The sequence below is a fragment of the Takifugu flavidus genome, chromosome 4 (genome assembly GCF_003711565.1).
Source record: "Takifugu flavidus isolate HTHZ2018 chromosome 4, ASM371156v2, whole genome shotgun sequence".
Classification (NCBI taxonomy): domain Eukaryota; kingdom Metazoa; phylum Chordata; class Actinopteri; order Tetraodontiformes; family Tetraodontidae; genus Takifugu; species Takifugu flavidus.
Genome location: NC_079523.1, coordinates 83,042 through 109,301, shown reverse-complemented (window position 1 = coordinate 109,301; position 26,260 = coordinate 83,042). Strand labels below are relative to the sequence as shown.

The 26,260-nt window shown below is 46.6% G+C and overlaps 4 protein-coding genes, 1 long non-coding RNA gene and 1 pseudogene across 5 annotated transcripts; 4 read left to right on the top strand and 2 right to left on the bottom strand.

The window, feature by feature from the left end:
• Positions 1-3,364: 3,364 nt before the first annotated feature.
• Positions 3,365-15,729, top strand: LOC130523965 (deoxynucleotidyltransferase terminal-interacting protein 1). The gene is made up of 13 exons (XM_057029619.1): positions 3,365-3,682; positions 8,350-8,420; positions 8,534-8,630; positions 8,788-8,886; positions 9,433-9,489; positions 9,564-9,620; positions 10,932-10,993; positions 11,067-11,109; positions 11,419-11,477; positions 12,942-13,002; positions 13,134-13,205; positions 14,442-14,497; positions 15,085-15,729. Exons 1-13 carry the CDS (start codon positions 3,614-3,616, stop codon positions 15,191-15,193), a joined length of 912 nt encoding a protein of 303 aa, XP_056885599.1. The 5' UTR covers positions 3,365-3,613; the 3' UTR covers positions 15,194-15,729.
• Positions 15,284-16,399, bottom strand: polr2j (RNA polymerase II subunit J). The gene is made up of 3 exons (XM_057029629.1): positions 16,175-16,399; positions 15,523-15,631; positions 15,284-15,436 (listed from the first exon to the last, which is right to left on the bottom strand). Exons 1-3 carry the CDS (start codon positions 16,315-16,317, stop codon positions 15,335-15,337), a joined length of 354 nt encoding a protein of 117 aa, XP_056885609.1. The 5' UTR covers positions 16,318-16,399; the 3' UTR covers positions 15,284-15,334.
• Positions 16,400-19,326: 2,927 nt separating this feature from the next.
• On the top strand, positions 19,327-22,976 carry ube2c (ubiquitin-conjugating enzyme E2C). The gene is made up of 7 exons (XM_057029628.1): positions 19,327-19,475; positions 19,700-19,811; positions 21,247-21,274; positions 21,458-21,544; positions 22,038-22,242; positions 22,377-22,436; positions 22,861-22,976. The coding sequence occupies exons 2-7, from the start codon at positions 19,711-19,713 to the stop codon at positions 22,896-22,898; spliced, it is 519 nt and encodes a 172-aa protein (XP_056885608.1). The 5' UTR covers positions 19,327-19,475; positions 19,700-19,710; the 3' UTR covers positions 22,899-22,976.
• LOC130523974 (uncharacterized) lies at positions 19,826-21,240 on the top strand. Its single transcript, XR_008950052.1, has 3 exons — positions 19,826-20,285; positions 20,417-20,920; positions 20,961-21,240. It is a non-coding gene; the product is annotated as an uncharacterized LOC130523974 (long non-coding RNA).
• An 83-nt stretch (positions 22,977-23,059) lies between the features above and the next one.
• On the bottom strand, positions 23,060-24,399 carry zgc:109913 (regulator of G-protein signaling 9-binding protein). The gene is made up of 4 exons (XM_057029630.1): positions 24,114-24,399; positions 23,843-24,046; positions 23,452-23,594; positions 23,060-23,388 (listed from the first exon to the last, which is right to left on the bottom strand). The coding sequence occupies exons 1-4, from the start codon at positions 24,313-24,315 to the stop codon at positions 23,218-23,220; spliced, it is 720 nt and encodes a 239-aa protein (XP_056885610.1). The 5' UTR covers positions 24,316-24,399; the 3' UTR covers positions 23,060-23,217.
• Positions 24,328-26,227, top strand: LOC130524871 (ubiquitin-conjugating enzyme E2 C-like; annotated as a pseudogene).
• Positions 26,228-26,260: the final 33 nt, after the last annotated feature.

Sequence of the window (26,260 nt, the reverse complement as noted above, 5' to 3'; positions counted from 1 at the left end):
AAAGTCACAGAGACACGGGGAGAATGTTGAAATTCCGAGGAAAACTTGACCTCAGGGTTGTTTAATCCAGAACCCAGAACGACGTGAGGATCTAACCCTAACCCTGACCCTCTAACCCTACCCACTGTGGCGCTATGCTGCCCCTACTGGTCAAAGCCTTGGACTCGGCTGGATGACATGAGCACAATATCAAGACATGTTCAAGGGAAATCATGGCTGACAACAGTCCATCAACTCCTCTTCGGTTCGTGACGTTAGTCCCAGTACTCTTCTCAGTGTCGCCCCCTGGTGTTCGTGTGTAAATAAACACTGCACCTTTCCCGGTATTTCCACAGATTTAGTAGATATTATGAGCTAACTCCGCTACAGTGCTAATACTAACAGCCATTTCCTGTCAGCAGTTTCCTGTCCGGTCTCGGAGAGCTCAGCGTACCCCCGTAAACCCCCAATGTCTATCCATTGGATGAGCTCCCAGATTCTGGAGCAGAAGAAGAGTTCTGAGACCCCCGTCCAACATCTGTCCCAGTAGACAAGCTGGTGAGAGTGGGATTTTCCACGTCCACCAGACCTTGCAGGTACTTTATGTAACGAATGGCAGCTCGCAAAGTCTCCACCTTACTGAGCCTCTTGTCCTGGTTCTGGGCTGGGAGGTGGCTCCTGAGTTTGGTGTAGCCCTGGTTCACACAGCGGACCCTCTGACGCTCACGCTCATTCCGTTTTTGGATTAACGCTGGTTCAAAAGGACATTCACACAGACTGAAAGGTCTGTGGTGCTGGAACGGAGACACGTAGGGCAGGAGCCCAGAGCCTGGCCCCCTCAGGGGACCTTTACAGGAGTCCATACAGGTGGGGTGCAGTAGGAATGGGGTGGGGGGGGCCTCACAGCGGACGGCAGCATTAGAGAGATTCAAGCTCATGAACGATGATGGAGAGAAGGTGGAACTCATCGTACAACCTGTGTGAGGAGACAAGGGTTAGGGTTAGGCCCCCCTCCTGGAGGAGTCTGCACACCTTGGAACACGTCCACATGATTTATGTTGAAAGCATATTATTATTATATAATATATATATTTACACGCCTTCATCAGTGTCTGTCTAACCCTGGACTACTGCCATTTCTATAGGAACACTTTCTTTTTTCTTTCTTGCATATTTGTGTGTTTTAATAACACACCTACAGCTGTGACACCCTAATAGCGCCCGCCCGTCCGTCCGCCCGCCCGCCCGCCCGCCCGCCCGTCCATGATGATCAGGCCCTTTAAATACTAAACGCTGATACTTGGAGAGAGACTCACCTTCATGTGCTGCTGCTGCTGCTGCTGCTGCTCCCAGATGTTGCACGACAAAGCGCTCATGTTGAACCTGCTGCATCCTGAGGCTCCGCCCCTTCACCAGGTGAGACACACGTTCCATCAAAGATTAGATGCTGACATCTACAACACAACAGAAAGTACTGCACTTCTGGAACACCAGGACATGGTTATAATTTAGGGATCATGTTTGTTGTCACACATCAAAGAAGACAGACTGAAAAAATGAGTGTTTGTAGTTTCCTTTTTGTGAATCCTGAACTTATAGATGAAAGGTGTCTGGAACACACCTTTCCTGTCCTCACACACACCACAGTGATGACTGTTTACATGCAGACACACACCCTGCAGCCTGAGCTGCTGCCTGGACTCATTGGAATCATTTGGCTTCCATGTCCACAGAACAAGCAACAGAACATCTGCATGTGCTTCACTGGCAACTGCATTGTCTCTGTAGACCTCTGACCTCTAACCTCTGACCTCTAACCCCTAACCTAGACTTTAGTAGCCCCTCATCTACCGTGTTCATAAGAACCGGAGGAAGGTGAGTTTTGGTGTCACCATAATAGGGTTCAAGCAACACGGACAAATTCTAATGAAAACATGGACAAAAATAAAAGTTGGAAATAGTCACTGATGTAAATCACACCAGGAAGGACAATAATAATGAGACAAGAGGACATTTAGAGAGGACAAGAGGACAATAATAATGAGACAAGAGGACATTTAGAGAGGACAAGAGGACAATAATAATGAGACAAGAGGACATTTAGAGAGGACAAGAGGACAATAATAATGAGACAAGAGGACATTTAGAGAGGACAAGAGGACAATTATAATGAGACAAGAGGACATTTAGAGAGGACAAGAGGACAATAATAATGAGACAGAGGACATTTAGAGAGGACAAGAGGACAATAATAATGAGACAAGAGGACATTTAGAGAGGACAAGAGGACATAATAATGAGACAAGAGACATTTAGAGAGGACAAGAGGACAATAATAATGAGACAAGAGGACATTTAGAGAGGACAGAGGACAATAATAATGAGACAAGAGGACATTTTTATTGACACAGAGCGCAGGAGACAGGGTGAAGCTAAAAACATGGAAATGTTTTCTTGCATGTTCTGTGGACATAAGTTTGACAACCATGGAAAAATGTGTAGAAGTTTTAGAACTTAATGTGTTTACCTGAGTGTTCTTTAATACACACGTTTACAATTGATATTCAAGCTCCGACCCCTGTTGGAAGAGGACTTAAAAGGAGACTTTTAAGATTATTCCTCCCCTCTCCCCTCCTCTCCCCTCCTCTCCCCTCCCCTCCTCTCCTCTCCTCTCCTCTCCTCTCCTCTCCCCTCCCCTCCTCCTCTCCTCTCCTCCCTCCTCTCCTCTCCTCCTCCCCTCCCCTCCCCTCCCCTCCCCTCCTCCTCTCCCCTCCTCCTCTCCTCTCCCCTCCTCTCCTCCTCTCCTCTCCCCTCCCTCCCCTCCCCTCCTCCCCTCCCCTCCCTCTCCTCTCCTCCCCTCCTCCCCTCCCCTCCCCTCTCCTCCTCTCCTCTCCCCTCCCCTCCTCCTCTCCTCTCTCCCCTCCTCTCCCTCCTCCTCCCCTCCCCTCCCCCCCCCTCCTCCTCTCCTCTCCCCTCCTCTCCTCCTCTCCTCTCCCCTCCCCTCCCCTCCCCTCCTCCCCGCCCCTCCCTCTCCTCTCCCTCCTCCCCCTCCCCTCCCCTCTCCTCCTCTCCTCTCCCCTCCTCTCCCCTCCTCCTCTCGTCTCCCTCTCCGTCTCCTCCTCTCCCCTCCCTCTCCTCCTCTCCTCTCTCCCTCCCCTCCCCTCCTCCTCTCCTCTCCTCTCTCCTCTCCCCTCCCCTCCCTCCCTCCGCTCTCCTCTCCTCTCCTCTCCTCTCCTCTCCCCTCCTCTCCTCTCCTCTCCTCTCCTCTCCTCTCCTCTCCTCTCCTCTCCTCTCCCCTCCTCTCCTCTCCTCTCCTCTCCTCTCTGATTTGATTCTCAAATGTTTTTTTTTTTATTTTGAAGAGAACGACCGGAAGTAATGACGATTGTTCCATTCAAATACGCAGGCGGAACAAGTCGCTTTGTGACTTCCTGAAACAGCGGATTACGACCATTTTATGTCGATTATTCATAAAAGTGATTCCAGAAACACACTTAATTCTTAAATCGGGTCGTGTTGGCGTCTGGGCCACCCCTCACCCTTTTGCCGTTTGTTACCTTTACTTTGCTGCACGGTTCTGTGCTGCTAGCATAGGCTAGCACGGTTAGCTCACGGTTAGCTCGGGTGCATCAAGATGGGAGCCGAGCGGACTGAGGGAGACTCTCTGGACAAGGACGGTTCCAATCAGAGGGAGCCCAACTTGGTATGAGATGCAAACATGCAGCAACTGTCTCGAGTTCATCTAAAAAGACTTTTGGTTCTTATTTTAAATCTGTGATCAGCCGAGTTTCAGAGGATCTTTGTTCCTCATTGTTTTGTTCACTTGCTTCGCGTCAGTCCAGACAGTCGCACCCCTGGAGAACAAATCTACCCTAACTATCCTAACTACCCTATCTACCCTAATTATCATAACTACCCTAACTATCATAACTACCCTAACTATCCTATCTACTCTAACTATCCTATCTATCTTATCTACCCTAACTAGCCTATCTACCCTACCTATCATAACTACCCTAACTATCCTAACTACCCTAACTATCATAACTACCCTAACTATCCTATCTACTCTAACTATCCTATCTTATCTACCCTAACTAGCCTGTCTACCCTAACTATCATAACTACCCCAACTACCCTAACTACCCTAACTATCCTAACTATCCTATCTATCCTATCTATCCTATCTACCCTAACTACCCTAACTATCCTATCTACTCTAACTATCCTATCTATCTTATCTACCCTAACTAGCCTATCTACCCTAACTATCCTAATTATCATAACTACCCTAACTATCCTATCTACTCTAACTATCCTATCTATCTTATCTACCCTTACTATCCTAACTATCCTATCTACCCTATCTATCCTAACTACCCTAACTATCATAACTACCCTAACTATCCTATCTACTCTAACTATCCTATCTATCTTATCTACCCTAACTACCTAACTATCCTATCTACCCTAACTATCATAACTACCCTAACTACCCTAACTATCCTAACTACCCTATCTAGCCTAACTATCCTATCTACCCCAACTACCCTAACTATCCTAACTATCCTATCTACTCTAACTATCCTATCTATCTTATCTACCCTAACTACCCTAACTAGCCTATCTACCCTAACTATCCTAATTATCATAACTACCCTAACTATCCTATCTACTCTAACTATCCTATCTATCTTATCTACCCTAACTATCCTAACTACCCTAACTATCCTAACTACCCTAACTATCATAACTACCCTAACTATCCTATCTACTCTAACTATCCTATCTATCTTATCTACCCTAACTAGCCTGTCTACCCTAACTATCATAACTACCCTAACTATCCTAACTACCCTAACTATCCTATCTATCCTAACTATCATAACTACCCTAACTATCATAACTATCCTAACTACCCTAACTATCATAACTACCCTAACTATCCTATCTACTCTAACTATCCTATCTATCTTATCTACCCTAACTAGCCTATCTACCCTAACTATCATAACTACCCTAACTATCCTAACTACCCTAACTATCATAACTACCCTAACTATCTTATCTACCCTAACTATCCTAACTACCCTAACTATCCTATCTACCCTAACTACCCTAACTATCCTATCTACTCTAACTATCCTATATATCTTATCTACCCTAACTATCCTAACTACCCTAACTATCCTAACTACCCTAACTATCATAACTACCCTAACTATCCTATCTACTCTAACTATCCTATCTATCTTATCTACCCTAACTAGCCTGTCTACCCTAACTATCCTAACTACCTAACTATCCTAACTACCCTAACTATCCTATCTATCTTATCTACCCTAACTATCCTATCTATCTTAACTACCCTAACTATCCTATCTACCCTAACTATCCTATCTATCTTATATATCCTAACTACCCTAACTATCCTATCTATCCTAACTACCCTATCTACCCTAACTATCCTAACTACCCTATCTATCTTATCTACCCTAACTATCCTATCTATCTTATATATCCTAACTACCCTAACTATCCTATCTATCCTAACTACCCTAACTATCCTATCTACCCTAACTATCCTATCTACCCTAACTATCCTAACTACCCTATCTATCTTATCTACCCTAACTATCATAACTACCCCAACTACCCTAACTATCCTATCTACCCTAACTATCTTATCTATCCTAACTATCCTATCTACCCCAGATACCCCAACTATCCTAACTACCCTAACTATCATATCTATCTTATCTACCCTTACTATCCTATCTACCCTATCTATCCTATCTATCCTATCTACCCTAACTATCCTATCTACCCCAACTACCCTAACTATCCTACTACCCTATCTATCTTATCTACCCTAACTATCCTATCTACCCCAACTACCCTAACTATCCTAACTACCCTAACTATCATATCTACCCTATCTACCCTAACTATCCTATCTACCCCAACTACCCTAACTATCCTAACTACCCTATCTATCCTATCTACCCTAACTACCCTAACCCTGGATTTAACCTTCCATTTATCCCCAGACTTGAGATTTCTGGGGACGTGTGTGTGTGTGTGTGGTGTGTGTGTGTGTGTGTTGTGTGTGTGTGTGTGTGTGCGTGTGTGCGTGCGTGCGTGCGTGCGTGCGTGCGTGCGTGCGTGTGTGTGTGAGAGAGAGATGTGTGGCTAACGGCTCTGAATGTCCTCATATGAACAGCAAACCTCCCAACATGACATGAGAATGTTGCAGTTTTTCTCTGTTTAATCAGTTTTATTGTGGCTGCTGCAACTGTCAAAAAGATTAATTAATAATTAATAATTAGAAGGGGGCGGGGCCAAGGCCCCCCATCCAGATCTCGCTCTTCCCTGGTAAAGTCACATCAGTGACCTCATCAGTGACCTCATCAGTCATTGTAGGCAGCTGTTGTTCTTTCTCCTCCAAATTTTCCCTTTTCTGCTTTGTTTGTCTTTTGTCAAATCTTCCAAAGGTCTTTTGTGAGGCTGAAACTGAAAACGTAGATCATGCCCCCCCCCCCCCCCCCCCCCCGCCACTGGGTTAGGGTTAGGAACAGTTAAGGGTTAGGGACAGGGACAGTTGAGGGTTAGGGTTAGGGACAGTTAGGGTTAGGGACAGTTAGGGTTAGGGTCAGGGACAGTTAAGGGTTAGGGTCAGGGACAGTTAAGGGTTAGGGTCAGGGACCGTTAAGGGTTAGGGTCAGGGACCGTTAAGGGTTAGGGTTAGGGACAGTTAAGGGTTAGGGTTAGGGACAGTTAAGGGTTAGGGTCAGGGACAGTAAGGGTTAGGGTCAGGGACAGTTAAGGGTTAGGGTCAGGGACAGTTAAGGGTTAGGGTTAGGGACAGTTAAGGGTTAGGGTTAGGGACAGTTAAGGGTTAGGGTTAGGGACAGATAAGGGTTAGGGTTAGGGACAGATAAGGGTTAGGGTCAGGGACAGTTAAGGGTTAGGGACAGTTGAGGGTTAGGGTTAGGGACAGATAAGGGTTAGGGTTAGGGACAGTTGAGGGTTAGGGTTAGGGACAGTTAAGGGTCAGGGACAGTTAAGGTTAGGGTTAGGGACAGTTAAGGTTAGGGTTAGGGACAGTTGAGGGTTAGGGTCAGGGACAGTTAAGGGTTAGGGTCAGGGACAGTTGAGGGTTAGGGTTAGGGACAGATAAGGGTTAGGGACAGGGACAGTTGAGGGTTAGGGTTAGGGACAGTTAAGGGTTAGGGTCAGGGACAGTTAAGGGTTAGGGTTAGGGACAGTTAAGGGTTAGGGTCAGGGACAGTTGAGGGTTAGGGTTAGGGACAGTTAAGGTTAGGGACAGTTAAGGGTTAGGGTTAGGGACAGTTAAGGGTTAGGGTTAGGGACAGTTAAGGGTTAGGGTCAGGGACAGTTAAGGGTAGGGTTAGGGACAGTTAAGGGTTAGGGTTAGGGACAGATAAGGGTTAGGGACAGTTAAGGGTTAGGGTCAGGACAGTTAAGGGTTAGGGTTAGGGACAGTAAGGGTTAGGGTCAGGGACAGTTAAGGGTTAGGGTTAGGGACAGATAAGGGTTAGGGTTAGGGACAGTTAAGGGTTAGGGTCAGGGACAGTTAAGGGTTAGGGTCAGGGACAGATAAGGGTTAGGGTTAGGGACAGTTGAGGGTTAGGGTTAGGACAGTTAAGGGTTAGGGTTAGGGACAGTTGAGGTTAGGGTTAGGGACAGTTAAGGGTTAGGGTCAGGGACAGTTAAGGGTTAGGGACAGTTGAGGGTTAGGTTAGGGACAGATAAGGGTTAGGGTTAGGGACAGTTAGGGTTAGGGTTAGGGACAGTTAAGGGTCAGGGACAGTTAAGGGTTAGGGTTAGGGACAGTTAAGGGTTAGGGTTAGGACAGTTAAGGGTTAGGGTCAGGGACAGTTAAGGGTTAGGGTCAGGGACAGTTAAGGGTTAGGGTTAGGGACAGTTAAGGGTTAGGGTCAGGGACAGTTAAGGGTTAGGGTTAGGGACAGTTAAGGGTTAGGGACAGTTAAGGGTTGGTTGGATCACTTGTGCAGTCTTTAACTCAACCTAAATGGGACTGGTTAAATCTGATCTGAACCACTTTTATTGCATGTGCTGCTCCAGTTTCTGTGGTGGGAAGATCTGATCAACAGTATCAGAGGCAGCACTGAAGTCCAGAAGAACCAGAATAGAACCCAGTCCACTGTCTGGAGGGTTAGGGTTAGGGTTAGTGCTGAGATGATCTAAACGCTGACTCTACCAGACCCAACTGTGTGTTCAGAACCTCAATACAGGGTTAGCTGGTCCTGAAGGACATGCCACTGGTTCTGGTCCGTGTCCCCAAGTTAAGTCATGTCTGTTGTGTGTGTTTTTGTGTGCCTGTAGAACCCATGGAACCTGATGATCAAGCACAGACAGATTCACAGACGAGGACGGCGGTCCCACATGGCCGTCAGGTACTGCTTCCATCCCTCTGTTTCTCCTGGTCGGAGACCTCCAGACTAAAGTTTGACTTCCTGTCTGTCTGTCGACCGTGCACACTGACGGGTGTCCTTGTCCTTGTCTGTAGTTACACCGACCCTCAGGTTTCCATGGACCTGCTCAGAGCAGTTCTACAGCCCAGTTTCAACGATGACATCATGGCTGTGTTCCGAAAGTACCATCAGGTCAGTGGAGCGAAGCGTTAGTCCACTGGTTCTCCACATGCCTGCTCATCCAATCTCACGTGGTCCAAATCTTTACAACTCGAAGATCAAAATGCTTGGAAACGAACTTCCTGAGTGTCTTTGTGATGTTTAATGTCATCTTGCTGTTTCTTTGCAGTTTTTTGAGAAAGCAGCAGAAAATGTGAAGGAGAATGTCGGCGATGATGTTCAAACTGATCAGCTGATCAAAGAGGCCTGCAGAAATGTTCTAGAACATGTAAGATTGCTTCTCGTTATCATGCGACCCAAAAGTACCGAGAGAATCCACCTGTGGACGGACATACAGGTGGCTTCTCCTGTCTACAGGTGGCTTCTCAGGTTCTCAGGTACACAAGCAGTTTTAGGACGGGAGAAGGTTTGTGCTGCTCTTCACAACTTCAGAGGAGGAGGGAGGAGGAGGAGCAGGAGGGGAGGAGGAGGTCAGCTGGAAAACACACAGGGTCAGAGGATCAGAGGGTCAGAGGATCAGAGGATCAGAGGGTCAGAGGATCAGAGGGTCAGAGGGTCAGAGGGTCAGGGGATCAGAGGGTCAGAGGGTCAGAGGGTCAGAGGGTCAGAGGATCAGAGGGTCAGAGGATCAGAGGGTCAGAGGATCAGAGGGTCAGGGTCAGAGGATCAGAGGGTCAGAGGATCAGAGGGTCAGAACCAGGGCCGCCACACGTTGGGTCGTATTACCAATGGCAACGGCAGAATATCTGTGAAATGTTTGAGCTTCTTATAGCGAGAGTGGTCGTAGGTTTAATAAGTCTGGTGTCATTAACAGGCCAAACAGCTGTTTCCTGAAGGGGAGGTGAAGAGGATGGGATCTGAGCTTATTAAGGTAAGACAGGACCGGTGAGAACATCCAGAACACCAGGAATCCTTGTTTTGACCTGGTCCGCTGTGTATTCTAAGAGGATGAGGCCAGCTGATGAGGACTACATCCAGAGTGGAAGTCCCATCATCAAGAAGGTAACAGCAGCCCCTCGCCTGCTGGGTTAGGGTTAGGGGGTTAGGGTTAGAGGGTTAAGGTTAGGGTTAGAGGGTTAGGGTTAGGGTTAGGGTTAGAGAGTTAAGGTTAGGGTTAGAGAGTTAAGGTTAGGGTTAGGGGGTTAGGGTTAGAGGGTTAGGTTAGGGTTAGAGAGTTAAGGTTAGGGTTAGAGGGTTAGGGTTAGTGGGTTAGAGGTTGAGGGTTAGGGTTAGAGGGTTAAGGTTAGGGTTAGAGGGTTAGGGTTAGGGTTAGAGAGTTAAGGTTAGGGTTAGAGGGTTAGGGTTAGGGTTAGAGAGTTAAGGTTAGGGTTAGAGGGTTAGGGTTAGAGGGTTAGGGTTAGAGGGTTAGGGTTAGGGTTAGAGAGTTAAGGTTAGGGTTAGAGGGTTAGGGTTAGTGGGTTAGGGTTAGTGGGTTAGAGGTTGAGGGTTAGGGTTAGAGGGTTAAGGTTAGGGTAGAGGGTTAGGGTTCGAGGGTTAGGGTTAGAGGTTAAGGTTAGGGTTAGAGGGTTAGGGTTAGAGGGTTAGGGTTAGGCTTAGAGAGTTAAGGTTAGGGTTAGAGGGTTAGGGTTAGTGGGTTAGGGTTAGTGGGTTAGAGGTTGAGGGTTAGGGTTAGAGGGTTAAGGTTAGGGTTAGAGGGTTAGGGTTAGAGAGTTAAGGTTAGGGTTAGAGGGTAGGGTTAGAGAGTTAAGGTTAGGGTTAGGGTTAGAGGGTTAAGGTTAGGGGGTTAGGGTTAGAGGGTTGGGGTTAGAGGGTTAGGGTTAAGGTTAGGGTTAGGGTTAGAGAGTTAAGGTTAGGGTTAGAGGGTTAGGGTTAGAGAGTTAAGGTTAGGGTTAGAGGGTTAGGGTTAGAGGGTTAGGGTTAGAGGGTTAGGGTTAGAGGTTAGGGTTAGAGGGTTAGGGTTAGGGTTAGGGGGTTAGGGTTAGAGGGTTAGGGTTAAGGTTAGGATTAGAGGGTTAGGGTTAGAGGGTTAAGGTTAGGGTTAGGGGGTTAGGGTTAGAGGGTAGGGTTAGGGTTAGGGTTAGAGGGTTAGGGGGTTAGGGTTAGAGGGTTAGGGTTATCACAGGTGCTGACATGTGTCAAGGCTGCTGAAGGGACAGTCGAAGCACTCAGTGGGCCGTCACCCATGATGCCTTGTGTCAGGTCATGGGTGAAGGGTCATGGGTGAAGGGTCATGGGTGAATGGGTGAAGGCTGTCCTCTGAAACATGGGCAGATATTCTGAAAGGTTAACTAATGTCTACTTAGTGTTCAGTGACAGAAGGTTTGTGGTGTGACCTGGTGGATTTGTCTTTAGAGGAGGACTCGTCCGGGTACCAGTGCCACCTCTTCGGACCGACCCCACGGCCCCCCCACTCAGTGAGTAGCTGACATTGTCGTGCAGTCGCCAGGATTCCAGTATATTGTCGTCATCTGACTGCTGTCGCTTCAGAGTGAAAGTCAAGGCTGATCCAATCAAGCGAGAAGGACCAAAGGTGAGTCGGCTGACGTGGTGTGCTACAGCTCACTGTTGTTCACCTGTATCGTGCAAACAGCCTGTCCACTGGTGTGTTGTCAGTGTGTGTGCGTGCAGCTCGAGCTCCCGTCAGTATGTTGGCATTGGAACACAAGCTGAGTGTGTGTTGATGTGTTGTGTTGTGTTGTGTTGTGAGGACCAGAGGACACGTTTCATACGTCAGGTGGTTTAGGGTGCTGGGGAAAGGGTTCCAAACGTGTGTGTGTGTGTGTGTTTGTGCGTGTGTGTGTGTGTGCGTGCGTGCGTGCGTGCGTGTGTGTGTTTTCAGTGGGACCCATCCAGACTAATCGATGGAAGCACCTTTGTTCTCGGTTCCAGAGCCAACAAGTGAGTCGATCACATCAATGTTCAATAATAATCATGACTGATCATTGGGATTGTTGATTTTTCCTGCTTCTGACCATTATTTTGACTTTTCTTCATGAGTAAAATCATCCAACCATCCAATCAGTCACCTTCATGGTCCACATGAAGGTTGTTTCAGAGAACATTTCCATCTTTAGTCACATTTTAGCAACATTTTAGCTCCAAAGTGTGGAAAAGCTCGTATGATGAGCACGGGAGGATCAACTTCAGAAAAGTGAACACAGGATTTTACACATTTTTACTAATTTATTAAAGAAGAGCACCTAGATGTTGCCTTCAGACTCTTTGTAACATTTTAATATTATTAGGGTTAGGGTTAGGGTTAGCCTCCACAGGGGTTAGGGTTAGGGTTAGAGTTAGAGGGGTAGGGTTAGGGTTAGGTTTAGGTTTAGGGTTAGGGTCAGCAGGGTTAGGGTCGTCAGGGTTAGGGTCGTCAGGGTCAGCAGAGTTAGGGTCAGCAGGGTCAGGGTTAGGGTCAGCAGGGTTAGGGTCGTCAGGGTTAGGGTCGTCAGGGTTAGGGTCAGCAGGGTTAGGGTCAGCAGGGTTAGGGTGTCAGCAGAGTTAGGGTCAGCAGGGTTAGGGTCAGCAGGGTTAGGGTCAGCAGGGTCAGGGTGTCAGCAGAGTTAGGGTCAGCAGGTTAGGGTCAGCAGGGTTAGGGTTAGGGTCAGCAGGGTTAGGGTCGTCAGGGTTAGGGTCAGCAGGGTCAAGGTCAGCAGGGTTAGGGTCAGGGTGTCAGCAGAGTTAGGGTCAGCAGGGTTAGGGTCAGCAGGGTCAGGGTCAGCAGGGTTAGGGTTAGGGTCAGGGTGTCAGCAGAGTTAGGGTCAGCAGGGTTAGGGTCAGCAGGGTTAGGGTCAGCAGGGTCAGGGTCAGCAGGGTTAGGGTCAGGGTGTCAGCAGGGTTAGGGTCAGCAGGGTCAGGGTCAGCAGGGTTAGGGTCAGGGTGTCAGCAGAGTTAGGGTCAGCAGGGTTAGGGTCAGCAGGGTTAGGGTCAGCAGGGTTAGGGTCAGGGTGTCAGCAGGGTTAGGGTTAGGGTCAGGGTGTCAGCAGGGTAGGGTCAGCAGGGTTAGGGTCAGCAGGGTCAGCAGGGTTAGGGTCAGCAGGGTCAGCAGGGTTAGGGTCAGGGTGTCAGCAGAGTTAGGGTCAGCAGGGTTAGGGTCAGCAGGGTCAGCAGGTGAAAAGTTGATTCTGGAGTGTTGAATGTGATTATGGCTGGAACCCTTTTATTATGTGTCGGTAGAGGTTAAATGTTCAGGTGTCCATAAAATCTGGATTTTTGACTCACTTTTACTTCTCTATTGTTAGAATGTTGTAAAATGTTTTCACTTGACAGTAAATCACCTTTTAAAAGCTGCTAAATTATGAACAAATGCTCACTTTAAATAAAATAGTGTGTTATACTCTAATAGTGGACGTGTCTGTGTGACAGGGCTCTTGGCATGGGTGGGACCAGAGGACGCATCTACATCAAACATGCAGACCTGTTTAAGGTGAACACACACACACACACACACACACACACACACACACACACACACACAGCATGTGAGCGCTGCGGCAGCATCTCATTCAGTTCTAACCCCAGAAAGTGTGTGTTTGACCGTGGTGTGAACATGTGCAGTATGCTGCAGATGCGAAGGATAAGCAGTGGCTGGCAGAGCGCCACCACATGAGAGCGACCGGAGGGAAGATGGTGAGTCCACGCCGTCTCCGGCCCGTTTCCCTCTGCCCAATAACTCTGGTGCGCTTCAGGAAAAGGTCTCTATGGACCTTGGAAACAGGATGTCTGCTGGTCACAGATGCACTATATTGCCAAAAGTATTTGGCCACCCTTCCAAATGATCAGAATCAGGTGTCACCCTAACCCTAACCAACCCTAACCCACCCTAACCAACCCTAACCCTAACCAACCCTAACCCTAACCCACCCTAACCAACCCTAACCCTAACCAACCCTAACCCTAACCAACCCTAACCCCAACCCTAACCCTAACCCTAACCAACCCTAACCCACCCTAACCCTAACCTACCCTAACCCTAACACCTTTGGGATGAAATAGAGCGGAGACTGAGAGCCAGGGTCTCCACCAACATCAGTGTGTCACCTCACCAATGGAAGAATGGTGGAAAATTCCTATAAACACTCCACAACCTTGTGGACAGCCTTCCCAGAAGGGTTGAAGCTGTAATAGCTGCAGAAGGTGGGCCGACAGCATATCGGACCCTGTGGGTTAGGATGGGATGGGTTAGGATGGGATGGGATGGGTTAGGATGGGATGGGTTAGGATGGGATGGGATGGGTTAAGATGGGATGGGTTGGGATGGGTTAGGATGGGATGGGTTAGGATGGGATGGGTTAGGATGGGATGGGATGGGATGGGTTAGGATGGGATGGGTTAAGATGGGATGGGTTGGGATGGGTTAGGATGGGATGGGATGGGTTAAGATGGGTTAGGATGGGATGGGTTAAGATGGGATGGGTTAGGGTTAGGATGGGATGGGATGGGTTAGGGTTAGGATGGGATGGGATGGGATGGTACTGAAGTTCATAGGTGAGTCAAGGCAGGTGGCCAAATACCTTTGGGAATATTGTGCATCTCTGGATTCATTTTGCAGTTAGCAGGTTTTTGCTTGTTATTTTCTTGTATTGAAGAAAACAAGTTTCTATTCAATACATTTCTATTATCTTGAATATAACTGCATTTATATTATATTGAATAGAACTTTGCATTTATATTATATTGAATAGAACTTTGCATTTATATTATATTGAATAGAACTTTGCATTTATATTATATTGAATAGAACTTTGTACTGAGCAAATTAAAGCAGCCGAGTTAGTAGAACGTGCACGTCTGTGTGCGTTCTATGGCTGCAGACGTGCATCTCTGAGCGTCCTCAGGCGTGTTTGTGTCCTCATGTATGTTCAGGCCTACCTGCTGATCGAGGAGGACATTCAGGACTTGTCTCGCAGTGATGAGTATAAGTGAGTGACATCTGCATTGCCCTGGCACAATGTTCACTCTGTTTTTGTTGCAGCCTTTTATCATTTTTAAATTCTCAGTATTCTCTCATCAGTCTATACTCGCTACCAGAATGTCAGAGTAGAATATTAGACAGGTTTATTACGAAGGACTGAAATATTGTGTTGCCATCAGTAGTCGGACCCTTTATGATGAGACTGCAGCACTGAGGACCGTCCACCTTTACAGGTGGTCCTAACCTGACCTTACCTGTGCTCAGGTCAGCTGATTTGGAAGAAACAATCGCCTCCCTCTATTAAGTCTCACGGCTGACATTAACAAGTAAGAACCAAACCAAAAGGTGCCTCTCGTGCTCAGTCCAACCCTATCAGGCATATTTCTGGACGGGCTACAAAAAGAGATTCTCTGGTCCAATGAACCCGAGATTGAGCCCAATCTTGCTCTCCACCTGTCCAGTAGTTGGCTCGTTGAAGCCTGCTGGGGGCACCATGAGGCCCCGGGGGTCCCCGTGACGAGTCTAGTCTGATGAGAGCTTAGACTGCTCGTGATGGTGAGATCGGTGTATTTAGGAGTGTGCGTGCTCACACAGGGACTGTCCAGATCTGAGGATGGATGAGCTGAAGCCATTTTCAGTTCCTCCATGGATGCTGGAGAAGATGCAACGAGCCATGGAGGCTCAGAGGGAGGCGGATCTTTGATCATGTGATCACATCTCCAAGTCTTCTGCTTTTACTAATTACAGGTCAAAAAAACCATGTTTTCCAAAAGCACCTCAACACCACATCAAATTTGTGTCATCCCTTTATTTACAACAATAACCCAATCACGGCACACAACTATCATTCAATCCCTTCCTGTTTGTCCTTAATGGCGACGCGGAAACGTTCCTCCAGCAGAGACAGTTCGCTGATCAGGTCAGTGATGGCGTTGGTAAAGGCTTCCTGTTAAAACATCGCAACAGTTACGAGTCCCACAAGAGGACACAATGTTCCAGCAGCAGCGTCGGCGTCTCCACCTGTCCTCTCACCTGTGGACTGTAGTCAGGTGTCGTCTGGACTCTGATGACGATCTTGTGTTCCAGAGGATGAGGAACTTTGTACCCAGCAAACAGAACTTGAGGATCCTTCAACAGCTGACTTGCAGACACAATGAGAATTTTAATGCATTGACTGTTTTGTTGTGTGATTAACAGAAGTGTAATAATTGGATTTTTATTAAAGACGGTAAAACTAAAGTTTTCATATTACTCTTCTACCACGTAGTCAGTTGAAGAACTTTTAATCGATACAACTTCTTGTGAAATTTGCGCCTCTGAGGTTTCACGTATATTTCAAGCACACCTATATTACCGAGTTGTGTTTTTTAAATGTTAAACTAGTCGCCCCTTGGCTTTGATCATCACCTGTGATCTTTGGAAGATCAAAGTATCCCTTGAACATCGCCCAAAGGGAATGAGCTTTCTCTAATCCATTACCAACATTTCCTGAAATTTGCATTGGAATTCGTTCATAACTAGGGTATCTTCATGTCGCGAAGACTCTGACCAACACCAGTTCTAGAAAACACGATTGACATCCTGAGTTAACAAAGAACCTCAAAAGAGAAAACCGCAAACTGATTTTATTGCTAAATGTATTGAACCGACACGAGGAGCTGCTGTTAGCTTGTTAGCTTCTTACGCTCGGATGATGTTGCCCAGCGTGTGGTCCTCCTTATTCAGCGTGAACAAACAGGCGTTCGGCACTTTAGTGTCCTTATTTATACTGATTTTCTTCTCTCCTTCAAATAAAAGAAACGACTCGAAGGCGGGAGGAGCGTTCATCTTGGAGACAACAACTTCTCGTTCGACTGCTTCTTCGTCGTCGTTGAATTTGTTCTTTCTGGTTTTCTGGCGCTGAACAAACAAGCTGCTCGCTCGTTGGCGCCCCCTGGTGGAGCGGAGTGGACAGCACAATACAATCAATGCTACGAACAAGCCTGCTTATTAATTAAAACCTAAAAGTCGCCCCAAATAACCCTAACACCCCTGAAAATTTCCTGAAAAAATCTTTATTCACCAATAGTAAATTTTGGAAACTAAACGAAACTCTGAAACATAGAAGCGTTTTTGTTTTTAAGGAGCCCGATAGTCACAGATAAAGAATGGAAACAGAAAAGAATGGAAAGGTTGCAAACAATTGTGAACAGTGCTGGAAGCGAATTAGCAAATTAATGAACAGTTAAATTAAATCTGTCTGATGAAGTGAAAGAACTGACGACTGCACAAGCAGAACTTATCAAAACATTGGAAAATATAATATTGGACATGATTGATTATAATGATTATATATTTGATATATTTATCTGGTTTATTGACTTTTATAAAGTCTTTGACACTATTAGTCACTAGCTTGTGACCAAAAATATTCAATTTGTTGGATCTGGAGAAAGGTTTCTGGAAGTAGTAAAAACTTCATACAATGGCTCAGTAAAATTAAAAAATGTAACAATCCCAGATTTGATGCTATGTGGGGAATTAAAGAGTGAGTCCTCTTATTTCTGCGAGTTGCACAGACAATGGCAGCGCATATCAGAAACTATCCATTTTTAGGTGTTATAACCCCAGACAGAAACTTTAAATGATTTCAACTTGCAGATGACACAGCAATATTTATAAGTAACAATTATAAGGTGAATAAAGCAATTAGATGTATTGTAGAGTTCTCGGGCTTGAGACGGGACGTCAATAAATCTGTACCTTTTCCAAACATAGAATGTGATTTATTCGACTATGACAACATTCCTGTGGAAAAGGTCAGTTACTTATTTAGGTGGTGTGGTTGATAAAAATGAAAATCATCCTTGTAATCTTAATTATAATGCTGTAACTCAAGCCATTAAGCAAAAGGTTATGTGGTTGATGAGGTGAATAGTGAATGGGAGAATTCTTCTCTCACATCAAGGCTCATTATCATTAGCAGTACTTCCTGCAATTTGCAAAAAGCTAGATAAAAGTTTGTTTAAATTTATAAGCGCCACAACTTAAAGAAAGGAATTCTCTGAGTAGAGTAGAGGAGGCTTGACTCATCACGGCCACTGAGAAACATCAGAAACAAGAAACAGAACAGATTTTGCTAAAGATGATTAGCATGCTAATGGTCCACAAAGGCTATATGTTCAAGCTCGGTCCCCAGTGAGTTCAGAACTGAAGAAGCCTTCTGGAGAGAAGGCGAAACGTCTTCATGAGACGAAAAAGAGTCCGGTTGACACAGAAAACTACATTGGATAACGAGGACCTGGCAGCTGAGAATCTACACAGACAGGAGGCTTCAAATGACAGCATCTGGAGATGATAGATGAGAGAATGAGAGCATCTGGAGATGATAGATGAGAGAATGAGAGCATCTGGAGATGATAGATGAGAGAATGAGAACATCTGGAAATGATAGATGAGAGAATGAGAACATCTGGAGATGATAGATGAGAGAATGAGAGCATCTGGAGATGAGAGAATGAGAACATCTGGAGATGATAGATGAGAGAATGAGAACATCTGGAGATGATAGATGAGAGAATGAGAGCATCTGGAGATGATAGATGAGAGAATGAGAACATCTGGAGATGATAGATGAGAGAATGAGAACATCTGGAGATGATAGATGAGAGAATGAGAACATCTGGAGATGATAGATGAGAGAATGAGAACATCTGGAGATGATAGATGAGAGAATGAGAGCATCTGGAGATGATAGATGAGAGAATGAGAACATCTGGAAATGATAGATGAGAGAATGAGAGCATCTGGAGATGATAGATGAGAGAACGAGAACATCTGGAGATGATAGATGAGAGAACGAGAACATCTGGAGATGATAGATGAGAGAACGAGAGCATCTGGAGATGATAGATGAGAGAACGAGAGCATCTGGAGATGATAGATGAGAGAATGAGAGCATCTGGAGATGATAGATGAGAGAATGAGAACATCTGGAGATGATAGATGAGAGAATGAGAGCATCTGGAGATGATAGATGAGAGAATGAGAGCATCTGGAGATGATAGATGAGAGAATGAGAACATCTGGAGATGATAGATGAGAGAATGAGAACATCTGGAGATGATAGATGAGAGAATGAGAGCATCTGGAGATGATAGATGAGAGAATGAGAACATCTGGAGATGATAGATGAGAGAACGATAACATCTGGAGATGATAGATGAGAGAATGAGAGCATCTGGAGATGATAGATGAGAGAATGAGAGCATCTGGAGATGATAGATGAGAGAATGAGAACATCTGGAGATGATAGACGAGAGAATGAGAGCATCTGGAGATGATAGATGAGAGAATGAGAGCATCTGGAGATGATAGATGAGAGAATGAGAACATCTGGAGATGATAGACGAGAGAATGAGAGCATCTGGAGATGATAGATGAGAGAATGAGAACATCTGGAGATGATAGATGAGAGAACGAGAACATCTGGAGATGATAGATGAGAGAATGAGAACATCTGGAAATGATAGATGAGAGAATGAGAACATCTGGAAATGATAGATGAGAGAATGAGAACATCTGGAAATTCTTCCCTAAGTGGACAAAAACACTGTCGAACCGGTTCTGCTTATCGCCACCTAGTGTTGAGCAGGAGGACAACTAATGGAGGACACCTTCCCGTCAGTGTAAACTCGGGATATCATCTATCTATCTATCTATCTATCTATCTATCTATCTATCTATCTATCTATCTATCTATCTATCTATCTATCTATCTTCTGCGTGTTTGTTGATTGTCCAATCAAGTTGGTCGTTCTTCGTTTGACGCCTTTTCATTGGTCAGCGGGAGCGTGTTTGGTTTTGAAGGCTGGCCGCTGATTGGCTCGCGGTTAGAGGAAGTAGCTGTTTAAACTGGGGGCGGGAGTTCCTTCATTTTGAATTCTGAGGACAAAAGTTCTCTGAGAATTGTTGCACAGCGGATCGCCACGAATCGGAATATTTCGGTAATTCGATTAAAAAACTTTCTTTGTTCCCGGGGCAACCGAACCACATTGTTAGTGCCTTTGTTAATTTAAGACCCAAGCGTTTAGGCCGTTTAGCCGCAGAGGAACGTATAAACGCTCACGGACCGGACCGAGCCGACCCATTTCGCTGGGGTCGGGTTTGAATAGCGGATCCGCTGCTTCATTCTCCCCGTCTGACCCACTATCTTGTTCCGTTTTTGCAGGAACGCCAACCATGGCCTCCCAGAACATGGACCCCGCGGCAGCTTCTTCCACAGCCGCCCTGAAGGGCAGCGACAGCGGCGGCAGCGCGGCCAGAGGCTCGGTGTCCAAACGGTGAGTCCGGCCCGGTCCCGTCGGTTCTGGCTGGTTTACCGAGTCATTGTGGTCACCGTGGGGAGCTCCAGGCTTTGATTTGACATCCCAGAATGTAAAGATGCTCCGCAGCTCTTTATTGCAGCTGGTTTTATTTCTTTACCGAAGCTTCGTTTAAAGACACAAATCTGGTCTTTTGGCTGCTTAAACACTTTAAAATGTTTTTTCATGATGGTTTGTAGAGGATTGTTGAACTAAATGTGCAGGTAAAAGATTGGTAAATTAAATTACATTTCTTTTTTCAATCCAAAGAAAGAGGTCAGAAAGTTTTTACTATCAGGAAAATGTCTCATTTTAGCTGAAACTGGCTCATGAAAGCTGCTTTAAACGAGTCTTGGTTATTTTTTAGCCTTTAATATTTTGTCATCTACAGTCAGTAACTTACAATGAGCTCTGGAAACAGCAGCAGGAGGGTTAGGGTTAGTTAGGGTTAGTGTTAGTTAGGGTTAGGGTTGGTCTATTAGGGTTAGTCTATTTGGCCGGCTGGTTAGGGTTGGTCTATTAGGGTTAGTCTATTTGGCCGGCTGGTTAGGGTTGGTCTATTTGGGTTAGGGTTGGTCTATTAGGGTTAGTCTATTTGGCTGGCTGGTTAGGGTTAGTCTATTTGGGTTAGTGTTAGTTAGGGTTAGGGTTGGTCTATTTGGGTTAGGGTTGGTCTATTAGGGTTAGTCTATTTGGCTGGCTGGTTAGGGTTAGTCTATTTGGGTTAGGGTTAGTTAGGGTTAGGGTATGAATAGAATTTACCAAAAGTGTGGTTCATTTCCACTGGTGTCAATGCAAAAATTACTTAAAAAAAAAAAGTGCAGTTTTTTTTTCCATTTTGGGGGGTTTTGAATGCAGATGTTTGAGTTCATTATAAATGGTGCTAAAATCAGAAAAGGGTGCACGTGTGAAAGGTGCACGTGCGTGTGGGGCAGCAGCCACAGAGGGAACAAGGAAACACCAGAGATCTTTCTCGCTCTGCTTGAATCAGCAAATCAGTGTTGGTAAAATGACTCCAGGACTTGATGAGGTAACTCGCTGGTTATTGGTTATAGTGGTTGGTTATTGGTTATAGTGGTTGGTTATTGGTTATAGTGGTTGGTTATTGGTTATAATGGTTGGTTATAGTTGGATGTGCTGAGTTATGAGGACCGAAGAAGGAACCACAGTTGGAGTCGTGTAGATGCAGGAACAACGGTCAACACGTCTCTGGCTGAACTCATTCAATTTGATTTGCAGGAAATTCCAAATTAAATGTTGTTTTTTTTAAAAAATCTGGGTCTTCATTTTTTTATTAGAAAAACATTGTGTTAAAGTGTGTGCTGATAAAATGGTTTGGTGAGTAAATGGGATGAAGTAGAAAGGCTCTGGCCCACCTGACCTGTGTGTGATGGGATTTGATGTGTGTCTGCAGGTTACAGCAGGAGCTCATGACCCTCATGGTGAGTCGTGTGTGTGTGTGTGTGTGTGTGTGTGTGTGTGTGTGTGTGTGTGTGTGTGTGTTGTGTGTGTGTGTGTGTGTGTGTGTGTGTGGTGTGTGTGTGTGTGTTGTGTGTGTGTGTGTTGTGTGTGTGTGTGTGTGTGTGTGTGCGTTATTAATCATATAACCTGTTTCTCTGATGCAGTTGGCAGGTGATAAGAGTATCTCTGCATTTCCTGAAACGGATAATCTCTTTAAATGGATTGGCACCATCAATGGTCCTCAAGGAACGGTGAGCGTGTGTGTTTTGTGTGTGCTACGTGTGTGTGCTACGTGTGTGTGCTACGTGTGTGTGCTACGTGTGTGTGTGCTACGTGTGTGTGCTACGTGTGTGCTACGTGTGTGTGTGCTACGTGTGTGTGTGCTACGTGTGTGCTACGTGTGTGCTACGTGTGTGTTTCGTGTTCCAGCAGTTGATCCAAAATTCTACTGGCGAATATGTGAAACGAGGTGCTGATGGAGTAGGTCGCTCCTTCTGATGGGAGCTGGGCTGACACGCGGAGGCTTCCTGTTCTGGTAGTAGGGGAGGTACCAGAACACCTTCAGAGCACTGCCCAGGTACCCTTGAGCAAGGTACCATACTGGTGACTCATCCAGGGGTGGAGCGTCTTCACCCGTTGTGTTCCCTCCCCATGACCCTGAAAGGGATAAAGTGGTTCAGAGTACAAAGACGAGCTGTCGTGGCGTCGGTTGTTTGAGGCGCCTGTCTCCTCCACCCTCCTCAGGTTTATGATGGTCTCTGGTACCGGCTGTCTCTGGAGTTTCCAGCTGGTTACCCATATCAGGCTCCTCGTGTGAAGTTCATCACACCGTGCTTCCACCCCAACGTTGACGATCAGGGTTTCATCTGTCTCGACATCCTGAAGGACAAATGGTCGGCGCTCTACGATGTGCGATCCCTCCTGCTGTCCATCCAGAGTCTGCTGGGAGGTAACGGCTTTATACTGATGCAGCCTTCAGCCAAGGCTGGCGGCTCTTACTCCCCTATGATGTCGGCCACCTTGAGTCTGGTACGCCTGTCTCACAACTTCCTGCTTTAAAGTTTTGTTGTGATTTTTCCACAGAACCGAACAATGAAAGTCCCTTGAACGCAGCTGCTGCGAAGCTGTGGGAAGATCAAGAGGGTAGGTTTGATCCTGGAACGCTTTAGTCACGATTCCTCTCAGCCCGACTCACTGTTGACCGTTGGGTTAGGGTTAGGGTTAGGGTCGCCCGCCTCCATGGCCCCGGGCTGCTTCCTTTGGCTCGGCTACTTTCGTCTGTCCTCCTTACATTTAAAAAGCAGTGAACTCGCACTGGTTTGGACCCAGCTTCTTTCCCCAGTAAATCAAGTTCACTATAATTCACTTCAAATTCAGGCAGCTTCGCATGGATCCACCACCTTTCTAACCTACACTTGGTTCTGTTTGGTTCCTCCCAGACCGCACTGGGACAATTGGACATTGTGTTTACAGACGGGCGATGAGGTCAACAGTGACTAGAGCTGGAGTAATCAGTCAAAACTAACATTCCAGCATTTGGAGTTCTAACTGCAGCCTTTTCCCTCAGCCTACAAAGCTCATCTTCACACAACCTTCCAGAACTGAAGCGGCTCCTGGTTCTTTGTCTGTCTTTGTAAAGTATTTTTATGTTTGATGTTTCAATAAAGTTCTTCATTCAACACACCTGCGGAATCCATTTTATTTGAAATGTTAGTTTATTGGAACAATTGGTGTTAAAGGCTGAATCACAAACAGTCCCTTTCAGCTTTAGTGATTTATTTCCATGATTTATTGTATATGTAATCAGTCACCCAGCTGATTTATTTATTTACTTCACAAAAGAAATGAGGACAGAACATTTTTAACATTAAACTACCACCCTTCTAAAAAGTGTAACTACAGAGGTAAAATCCATGGTTGTCCTCTAGCCAACGCAGCTGAGGCCACAGCATGGCGACTGGAAACATGCAGTCTTGTTGGAGACCACCTCAACCTCCATCAGGTCCTCCAACGTGTCCTCTGGGTCTTCGTGTTCACCGGCTGCTTCAGCCCAGGCTGGCTGGGTCGCCTCAACCGACCAGAATGGAACAGGAACCTGTGGGGAAAACGAGAGGTTAAAACGTGGTCCCAGAATTGATGAGCCTTGGTTCTTTCTCACCTTCAGCTGCATCTCAGCCAGCATAGCCTCCAGAACAGTGATGTGGTGGGTAACATCGGAGCTTGATGAGTCCTCAACAGTGTGCCATGGTACCTTTGCAGAAGCCACCCGTGCCACCACGGCCACCATGCCATCGGTGCACCCTGCAGGGACAATACGTGGCGGTTCGGTCGAGGTTTTTGTGTTGTAAGGAAATACGAAGTCCGGGTGGGAAGTTGATCGGATGTGAACGCCTTTCGATTTCAGGTATAGCGATATGGTTGCTTCATGGCTTAGGGTTTGATTGGTGGAGCTTTTCTGGGGCTAGGCAGGACTGAAGGTATTAGCAGACATCACTTGACTTCTAGTTCACTAAAAGCATTCAGGCGGGAAGCTTCAAACATCTGCTGACCTGTATTGAGCAGTGAGCGTCTGTCCTTTGGCTGTGTCAGAGGGAACCGTCCAATCAGAGAATATGCTGTCTGGAGATCAGACAAGAAACTCTCTAATGCCGACAGGAAGAGAACCCACAGTCGCTCCAACTTTTGTCTGTCCTCCAAACTTGATGAGGCAGAGTCGCACTCTGACAGTAAGTGGACCAAACGCTCTGACAGACCTGCACAGAGACGTGGGTTACAGGCGGGATGGATCAGTACCATGAGCTGACGGACAGCCGTCTGTACCTGTGCACAACTGGTGAGCCACTCTTCTTGTCTCATCCATCTCCTCTCGTAAGAAGTTGCTGTCAGCCGAGCTTCCCAGTGAAGTTACCAGCTGCTGAAAGCATGATGTGACCCGACTGAGAGCTTCCTGAGCACGCTCACATTCTCTTTGCTGCCGGTGCCAAACAACCAGCTCATTAACCGAACGATGCCAGTGACTCATGTTGTCATCGCTATGTCGTGTCTTGCTAGCTGGAGAAGCAGAGGAGAGGTGAGGAAGGGCAGATTGTGGCTCAGATGAAAGTAATAAATCATGAAAACCAGAAGGTTGCCTGTTCAAATCCTGGGGCAGTGCTGAGCCCATTGCTCGCCAGATGCAGTAAAGTGCTGTGTGTGATGGGATTTGATGTGTGTCTGCAGGTTACAGCAGGAGCTCATGACCCTCATGGTGAGTCGTGTGTGTGTGTGTGTGGTGTGTGTGTGTGTGTGTGTGTGTTGTGTGTTGGTGTGTGTGTGTGTGTGTGTGTGTGTGTGTGTGTGTGTGTGTGTGTGTGTGTGTTGTGTGTGTGGTGTGTGTGTTTGTGTGTGTGGTGAGTGATTAATCTATAACCTGTTTCTCTGATGCAGTTGGCAGTGATAAGAGTATCTCTGCATTTCCTGAAACGGATAATCTCTTTAAATGGATTGGCACCATCAATGGTCCTCAAGGAACGGTGAGCGTGTGTGTTTTGTGTGTGCTACGTGTGTGTGCTACGTGTGTGTGCTACGTGTTGTGCTACGTGTGTGTGCTACGTGTGTGTGTGCTACGTGTGTGCTACGTGTGTGTGCTACGTGTGTTGTGTGCTACGTGTGTGCTACGTGTGTGCTACGTGTGTGTTTCGTGTTCCAGCAGTTGATCCAAAATTCTACTGGCGAATATGTGAAACGAGGTGCTGATGGAGTAGGTCGCTCCTTCTGATGGAGCTGGGCTGACACGCGGAGGCTTCCTGTTCTGGTAGTAGGGGAGGTACCAGAACACCTTCAGAGCACTGCCCAGGTACCCTTGAGCAAGGTACCATACTGGTGACTCATCCAGGGGTGGAGCGTCTTCACCCGTTGTGTTCCCTCCCCATGACCCTGAAAGGGATAAAGTGGTTCAGAGTACAAAGACGAGCTGTCGTGGCGTCGGTTGTTTGAGGCGCCTGTCTCCTCCACCCTCCTCAGGTTTATGATGGTCTCTGGTACCGGCTGTCTCTGGAGTTTCCAGCTGGTTACCCATATCAGGCTCCTCGTGTGAAGTTCATCACACCGTGCTTCCACCCCAACGTTGACGATCAGGGTTTCATCTGTCTCGACATCCTGAAGACAAATGGTCGGCGCTCTACGATGTGCGATCCCTCCTGCTGTCCATCCAGAGTCTGCTGGGAGGTAACGGCTTTATACTGATGCAGCCTTCAGCCAAGGCTGGCGGCTCTTACTCCCCTATGATGTCGGCCACCTTGAGTCTGGTACGCCTGTCTCACAACTTCCTGCTTTAAAGTTTTGTTGTGATTTTTCCACAGAACCGAACAATGAAAGTCCCTTGAACGCAGCTGCTGCGAAGCTGTGGGAAGATCAAGAGGGTAGGTTTGATCCTGGAACGCTTTAGTCACGATTCCTCTCAGCCCGACTCACTGTTGACCGTTGGGTTAGGGTTAGGGTCGCCCGCCTCCATGGCCCCGGGCTGCTTCCTTTGGCTCGGCTACTTTCGTCTGTCCTCCTTACATTTAAAAAGCAGTGAACTCGCACTGGTTTGGACCCAGCTTCTTTCCCCAGTAAATCAAGTTCACTATAATTCACTTCAAATTCAGGCAGCTTCGCATGGATCCACCACCTTTCTAACCTACACTTGGTTCTGTTTGGTTCCTCCCAGACCGCACTGGGACAATTGGACATTGTGTTTACAGACGGGCGATGAGGTCAACAGTGACTAGAGCTGGAGTAATCAGTCAAAACTAACATTCCAGCATTTGGAGTTCTAACTGCAGCCTTTTCCCTCAGCCTACAAAGCTCATCTTCACACAACCTTCCAGAACTGAAGCGGCTCCTGGTTCTTTGTCTGTCTTTGTAAAGTATTTTTATGTTTGATGTTTCAATAAAGTTCTTCATTCAACACACCTGCGGAATCCATTTTATTTGAAATGTTAGTT